At 34.3% G+C, this 8,022-nt stretch overlaps 2 protein-coding genes across 6 annotated transcripts; both read right to left on the bottom strand.

Moving 5' to 3' along the window:
- Positions 1-385: 385 nt before the first annotated feature.
- Positions 386-904, bottom strand: LOC141673578 (putative mitochondrial protein AtMg00310). Its single transcript, XM_074480331.1, has one exon. The coding sequence runs from the start codon at positions 902-904 to the stop codon at positions 386-388; it is 519 nt and encodes a 172-aa protein (XP_074336432.1).
- A 1,518-nt stretch (positions 905-2,422) lies between these two features.
- LOC141671847 (ABC transporter C family member 2-like) lies at positions 2,423-7,107 on the bottom strand. 5 transcript variants are annotated; one of them, XR_012555260.1, is made up of 5 exons: positions 6,249-7,103; positions 5,436-5,603; positions 3,916-4,145; positions 2,901-3,003; positions 2,423-2,799 (listed from the first exon to the last, which is right to left on the bottom strand). XR_012555260.1 is itself a non-coding variant. In XM_074478231.1 (5 exons), the coding sequence occupies exons 1-4, from the start codon at positions 6,261-6,263 to the stop codon at positions 2,994-2,996; spliced, it is 423 nt and encodes a 140-aa protein (XP_074334332.1). In that variant the 5' UTR covers positions 6,264-7,104; the 3' UTR covers positions 2,423-2,938; positions 2,972-2,993. The 5 variants fall into 5 exon arrangements, 3 of the variants coding, with proteins under 3 accessions (XP_074334332.1, XP_074334334.1, XP_074334331.1); XM_074478231.1 differs by having other exon boundaries at positions 2,423-2,938; positions 2,972-3,003; positions 6,249-7,104; XR_012555261.1 differs by adding an exon at positions 4,837-4,977 and having other exon boundaries at positions 2,423-4,145; positions 6,249-7,107.
- Between the last annotated feature and the right edge of the window lie 915 nt (positions 7,108-8,022).

Raw genomic sequence — 8,022 nt, 5'->3', positions numbered from 1 at the left:
TCGGGATAATTTTTTGCCAGCATTGAACCGCAACTGGACAGTGCAGAAATACATGGTCAATTGTCTCTGGTTCCCTCCTACACACCGGGTAAATATGATCCACCTTCACTCCTTTCTGCTGAAGCATAACCACTGTAGGTAAGCAGTTAGCCAACGACCTCCATACCAGATTTAGAATCTTTGCCGGAGCCTTAATACGCCAAATTTTCCTCCAATAACTATGGTTATCAGATGGGTTCCAGTATGATTTATGAGCTTGCAACCACCTATATGCACTTCGGACAGAATAATTACCATGTTTCTCAAAACTCCAGTAAATCACATCCCTCTCCCCATGTCCTCTTATCTTAGTTCTTCAAATACACTCCTGATCTCTCTCATTAAACTATTCACTGATAATTTCTTCTTCCCAACTATTGTGATTCATTGACATGAGAGAGGCCACTTTATTGTTATCGAGAGAAGGTGAAACTGTCTCTATACATGGCCTCACATCATCAAGCCATGGCTGCCCAACGATGTCAATATTCTCACCCGTACCTACTCTCCACCTAACACCACTAACAACCAGCTCATTTGCTTCCAAAATACTATGCCATATAGGATTATTTCCAATCTTTGCATCAAGAAAACTAACCTTGGGAAAGTAGCGAGCTTTATATACCCGGCTAACCAGACTTGACGGATTAGACAATAATCTCCACCCTTGTTTTCCCAACAATGCCAAGTTAAAATCTTTGAAGTTCCAAAAACTCATCCCTCCAACTGATTTATGTCTACTCAATCGATCCCAGCTCATCCAATGAATACCCTTCTTATCCCCTGACTTCGAGTTCCACCAAAATTTAGAAATTGTCATTTCTATGTCACGATAAATTTCAACCGGAAGCATGAACACGCTCATTGCTTATGTTGGCAATGTCTGGCAATAGATTTCACCAAAACCTCCTTACCCCCTTAAGATATTAAAGACCCATCCCAAGATAAAACGCGCTTCTTGACTTTGCCTCCCAAATAACCCAGAGTAGCCACCTTACTTCGCTGCATCATATTCGGAAGACCCAAGTACTTGTTACTTGCATCTGCTTCCTTCATATTAAGTCTTTGACACAGCTCTACTCTGCTTCCTTCGTTAATATTCAAGTTAAGAACACCACTGATTTTTCCAGATTTACTTTTTGACCCGATGCACCTTCAAAAACCTGCAACACCTTCAACATATGATCAACATCTGTCTCATTAGCTTTGCAATACAGATAACTATCATGTGCATAAATCATATGAGTAATACTAGGCGCTGCTTTACAAACTCTGACTCATTGTATCAACTTCTCATGCTCGTACTGATGAAGTAATGTTGACATGCCTTGAGCAAAAATAATGAACAAGTATGGAGACAAAGGGTCCCCCTAACGGAGACCAAGACTCGGAAAAATAGGGCCAATATCCTCACTTCACTACTAGAAAAATGCCCTTAGACATCGGTTATAAACCGATGTCTTTTTTTTTCAAACTGATGTCTTCGCATGTGTAGAGAAAGGTAGGGGTCTTTAACATCGATTTTTAGCTGATGTTAAAGATGTACATAGACATCGGTTTTCTTAGCAAACTGATGTATAATTAGCCTTTTTTTTAATAACATGTTAAAACTAGATTGTGAAAAATGGTATTTAGGAGGTTAAAAAGCACTATAAACATATAACAGGGAAGAACTTTTAAATGATATACATCAGATTCTTAAAAAACTGACGTCTTACTCTGTATTTTACATCGGTTTATTTACTCAACCGATGTTAAATATAGCTTATAACATCAGTTTTACTTGAGGAAGCGATTTAAAACTTCTACTTTAACATCGATTGCTTAAGTTAAACCGATGTACATTGTTCTGGAAGACATCAATTTTCTTTCTATTTACTTTTATATACTTGCACAAAGCGACGTGTTTTAACATTTTAGACATCGTTTTCAATCCTATAATTCGATTTGTTTTGTTAGTTTAGACATCATTTTTAATTTAAACAAGTGATGTGTTTTTAGTTGCTTCACATCAGTTTTATAACAAGAACCGATATTTGAGTTCTTTTTTAAAAAAAAAACAATAAACCTGTGCATTTGTGCATAAACCCACACAAACAAAAAAAAATACTAAATCAACATCCAACAAAACAAAAAACAGTATACTGAGTAGAATAACCTTTATATTATAAGGGATCTGATGTTTAATATGTCATATGAACACTTAATTCTTCATTTTCCTCCTAATAGATGAAGAAACTCGTGTGTGCAAACAGCAGCCATAAAAGGTGCATAATATTAATATCGATAAGTTAGTTTACCAGGATTATAACATCAAGAGAATGATCATCTGATATGATGTGCAAATATCATAATCAGTCATGTCAATGATACTACCTTGCTCTAAAAATAGGAAAGAGATAATTATTTTACTGAAGAAATTTTAATGTACCTGAAAATATAGATAAGCTGCATAGAACAAGAGGAGAAGTGGAAATATAGCCCACAATGACATAGAGCTTAGTATCCCAAAAAAATAACACAAAAGTTGAAATGAGGTGGGACACTTGACCCAAAAACATATTCACAAAAGGACCCAACGTTACGGTCAATATCACCTAGATCCTTCGCAAACCTATTGATAATGCGTCCAAGTGGGTTGGTATGGAAGAAGACCTTTGGCACTCTTAGAATAGAGTTAAGCATAGCTTCATGCAACTTTCGAGATGAGTAAAGGCTTGATAAGATTATCCCAAATGAATTTGCCAATGTCACCAAAACCTAACCAATTGTGAGAAGCAATTCAATTGATGCATTTCCAACAAGAACAATTGCAAATTTTATATTTTATTAGGATGATACAAATTATATGTAAATCATACCTGACCAAGCGACAGAAGTGAATAATCAAATTATAGAACAAGCGACAGAAGTGAATAATCAAATTATAGAAGCCATGTCCATAACTCTTCGGGCTACTTGCATCTGTCCAAACACTTAATCATGTGCTACTCATAACTCGCAAAACTTATGTTAGGACATATCACATCAAGAGTATCATAACTACCCACCACCATCCTAATGTATTTTTATACTTGACAAGTAAGAAAAGATAGTACATAGATGTAGCGTTTACATCTTGAATGTCAAAAGGATACTAGGTAAAGATATATGTATGATCACCAGCCAACCCAATCAAGAAAAAAATGCTATGGCATGTATGAATATTTGAAGATTGAAGACACTCATAACAAAGATTGAATGATGTATTAGACTTTTTTAATCATCAGAAATATATCGAGGTAAATTCTTAGTTTTAGGAAAAAGCAAATTAAGAAAACCAATTATGTTTACTTTGTAGATGAGTAGCCGCAGTTTGTAGAGGTTGATTAAATAGATGCATAAATGAAAAAACATAGCTGTAGAAACCTAGTCTATAACAAATGCAATGACTGGGATGCAACTTGGTTTAGTTCAGTCTACAACATAGCGCTGGTACACTTAACAATTGTGTTAAATAATTACACGAATTGCACGAAACTATAATCATTATAAACACATTATTTTAGTGTTAACTACATTTAATGGTTTAAAACCAACTATAAACGGTCCAAGATTAAAGTCTAGATGACTGCCGCAGTGATCTCAAGTTCTTTTAAAAGAAACTTTTCATCAGATTTCTTCACTATGAATAAAACTACCCTCGTATATAATGTAACCTACGTATATTAGATTCTTATATCAAGGAAATTATCCTAAAGAACTTTATAATAGAAAAGTAAGTGGTCGTTTCAGGTTGGTCCATCTGAAGTAGCCTAAATACGAAACACAAGTAGCAGACTCAAAAACACACAAAAAGTCAAAAATTTATGAGTAGAAGACTTAGTTACTGCTTACCTATCCAAAACTTCATTATCGTCCACATATTCTTCCAGCTTCCCTGCATTTTCCATTAGTTTTTGGAACAGTTGTCCATTGTTGGACAGTTCCTCAAAAGTTCCCTCCTCTTTCACCTTTCCTTCATGCACTAGAATGACTCTGTCTACTTGTGAAAGAAAATGTAGTTGGTTTGTGACAAGAACTCTTGTTTTCCCTCTCAGTTCTTCCTTGATGAATTTTTCAAAAACCTGGAGATGCAACAACAGTATTATCAAGATATCAAAAATTATAATAGCCCAGTGTTACAAACCATGAAAAAATTGTTGAGGCATGTAGCCCCTGTACATTACACATAGAAATATAGTAAGTGTCTTTCTTCAGAGTAGGGAAACCAAAGAAAATAAACTAGCACCACATAACTAATTACTATTGTTACTATAAGTAAAGCTACCTGTCGAGCCCACAGGTAACATAACAAAAGACATTTGTTGTGTGGAATTATTTTATAAGATATCTACTATTAGTAACATATGAAACTAATATTTGTATAAACTATGAATAGACAGGAGACGAATATCAAAATTTAAGCTGATGGCTTGCACTCTAAAGTTCCAAATCTTCCTCATGTAGTCAGAAGGTACAATCCAACTTGTTAAAATGCAATGCATCAAATGTCATCTCAGTGTTCTTTTTATATTTTTTGCATTTCCAATCTTGAACACAGAGAATAAGGATATAGTTTTGTATGAACAGAATTTTGTTCTGTATATTTTTCTCACAGTCCTGGAAAACTTTTACATGGTTTTGTGGTCCAAAGTGACAGTGTGCAATTAGGACTTATCTTCTCAAGATTATTTATATTAATAAAATTCTGAATAAATCAAGTTCTTAGTCTATGGCCAGAAGTTTTTTCTTGTTATTAAATATGAAAATTTTAACCTTCGACTCCCAAGAAAATTAACCATTCTTGATTGAGACTGCAGGAACTCCTGGTTCTGGAGGTGGGTTAGGCAAGAGAATTCTTTCCTCAGCCAAGAGAAGTTCCTACAGTCGCTTCAAAGATATATTTGCATTTACCGCCTACCAAAGGAAAACAAAATAAAAATCTCAGTGAAGGTAGTCCTTTTCATCTTCTTAAAAAAGTAACATGAACAACGCTGTAGCGTATAGAAAATCACTCGGAAATATTCCACCACTATAATAAAATGCCAGATCATTTTTAGTAATGATTTTTTGACCAAAAATACTGTAACAGAAAGTACTCCAAGTCATTCATAAGCAATCATATTAACATTGTTAACTCATTGCTATTACTTTCTGAATAAAATAAAAATATTCACTCAAGTTATATATATAAAAAGAAAAAAGGAATTATATTAACAAGCAAAAATTACAACAATGATTAGCAAGTTAGGGATTGTTACCCTGAATATTATCAATGATTATTTATGTACAACCAGTAACATGCTATGTTAGGCCAGAAAATGTATGATATAGGTGTAAAAATATATCATATAATAAGGGAGCACAAACCAAACCTGTGTTATTATATTAGGAAGCATGAATAAAGGAAAGCGCAAGACTGCAAACGATGAAAGTGATGTAAATGCCTTTGCAGGTGTTAAGTCTCCTCCAAGTAAATAAAACAATCCAAATGACACCATAATGACGATAATGGGAATACTGTTGAGAATAACCCTGTTGCACTGAAATACAAGAATAAAGAGTATGAAAGTTTTGATCAAACCAAATAAAAATGACAATTAGATAACAATCATTAAATATGGATACAGAACATTGAGCAGAAATAAAAATAAGAGAGCTACTAAACTAACTCCAGCAGAAAACATAACAATTAAGCATAATAGAAGAGGAATTAAGCATATGTAGCTTTGATATCTGAGAGAAATAGGATACAAGAGAAACATAAAAGGTGCATAACATTTGAATTTAGATAAATACAGGCATTCCAGGCGTGGAGGATAACTAAAGCATAATATAATATGCAGAGTAATCCTCTCAATGTATTTTTTTAATCAAGTTGTAAAAATGCATTATAATTCATGTCTTTATTTGTACAAACTCATCCTCCATATCAACAAAATGCTAGTGTATACCCTATTAGCACTCACTTGGTCGCCTCAACAAACTGATTAAAATTACTTTCCATGTTCCAACTGTCAATTTTATCTTTATAAGTATTAGCATAAAGGCATAAGTTCCAGCACGCAGACAAAATGTAAGGAGCATTAACAATGTAATATATATCTGTCTTATCTTGGAATAATCAACAAACCAAGCCAATTAAATAAACCAACACGAAACCAAAACAAATTCACATCAAAATATACCTTCTCTTCCCTCATTTTATTCGAAACATTTTCCTTTCATTTCCGACTTACGGAAAACACCCGCAACTCAGGGAATCAAGAAAAGCAATAACGAGCTGTGGTAAAAGAAGAAAGAACACACAACAACAAGCACCACCTAAACATAAATCAGATCTCACACACTCAATCACCAATTCTACTCCACCTTCTTTTTACTCCTCTTTCAAAAACCACCTCTTCTTCATACCTCTCATTATTATGACGCTACTCATTGTTGCACTTTTTCTCTTGAGCATTTTATTAAACAACTTCTGTGCAATAAAATCCCGCAGTACAATTAAACAAAACTACGTAGTCGAGGTTATCAACGAGTTTCCTCCTCGGTTAACCTCCTCGGATGAACCCTTCACTCTCTTCTTCTCTTTTTTCTCACTAATCCGCTTCTTCTCCAACTTACTAACCTTCACCTTCCCCGCCTTCTCATCTCCCTTCTCCGCACCTCCACCATTCTCTATCATCAAAATCCAAAACTCTCTTAATCACTTTCCGCACTTCTCCATCCGCACCCAAAATACCCCATTAGACAAAACAAAGCCAGGACTAAAAAGACAAAAATTAATTAATAAATGATGGTGAGTAGATAAACAAAATCAAGAAAATTGGGCAGACTTAATCGAGCTCGATTAATGAATTAATCGAGTTTAATTCGTATAAATAGGGGTTTTAGGTTTAGAGAGAGTGAGTAAGAAGAGAGATAGCAAGAGATGAGAGAGAAGAGCGACTGTGAGAGATGAGATGAGAGAAGAGAGGCTGTGAGTGAGAGAGAAGAGAGAATCACAGAGGGGGGAAACATTTTTGATAAAAGGGGGAAAACCGAGAATAAGAAATTTTTTTAAGGAGGAAATTTTTTGGTGTATCAACGGGGGAAGAAAGAAGCGGCGCTTTTTTATTTTTTTTAAAAACGATAATAGACATCAGTTAGTTAAGATAGTGATGTCCTTACAGCCCTTTTAACATCGGTTTTGAAATGACCGATGTTAAAATTGCTTTTCACATCGGTGACATTTCTAACTGATGTTAAATGGGTGATATCGTAGGCACTATTTCTAGTAGTACTTGCATGTGTCACTTTGTATGACACCGTGCTGTTAGATATATTTGATAATGTCATGTCTAATATAATTTATGTTTAGTTTTCAGATCTTACTTAAACAGGACAAATCAGTACTTAACTGAAATCAGCACTTATACTGAAGTCAGAACTTAAGTTATCAGTACTTAAGATTCAGGAGATATTTATCAGGAGATAATATCAGGACTTAAAGAAAACTTTCAGATAAGGAAGGCGACTGATTGAAAGGAAAGAAGATCAAGACAAATGTAAGAAGAGATATGCATGAAGAAGAAATTATGTGAAGAATGGAATACTTGGAAGAAAAGATAACTGATTGATATATTTTAGGAAGCAGAATTATATTCCATATCAATTAGCGATTATCTTGTAACTGTGTGATATATAAACATAGACATAGGGTTTACACTAAAAGTGTTATCATTATCGAGAATATTATTCATTGTAACCCTAGCAGCTCTCGTGATATTTGTTCATCACTGAGAGAGGACAGTTCTACATTGTAACAGAGTTTAATAAAGTTTGTTTTCTGTTACTTGTGTTCTTTGAATTCGATTTGATTGTGATATACACTGTATTCAACCCCCTTCTACAATGTGTGTGACCTAACAAGTGGTATCAGAGCCTATCTGTTAACACACAAATAGTTTAAGATCCAAAAAT

Source organism: Apium graveolens, chromosome 7 (genome assembly GCF_009905375.1).
Source record: "Apium graveolens cultivar Ventura chromosome 7, ASM990537v1, whole genome shotgun sequence".
Taxonomy (NCBI): domain Eukaryota; kingdom Viridiplantae; phylum Streptophyta; class Magnoliopsida; order Apiales; family Apiaceae; genus Apium; species Apium graveolens.
This window is presented reverse-complemented; position numbering and strand designations above follow the sequence as displayed.

Bases quoted from the DNA above. Each gene is read 5' to 3' on its own strand.
- LOC141671847 (XM_074478231.1), bottom strand. The intron at 4,146-5,435 runs GTTTGGTTTGTG...TTGCATCTCCAG, and splicing joins TTCCTAATATAATAACACAG to GTTTTTGAAAAATTCATCAA.
- LOC141673578 (XM_074480331.1), bottom strand. From the start codon at position 904: ATGAGCGTGTTCATGCTTCCGGTTGAAATTTATCGTGACATAGAAATG.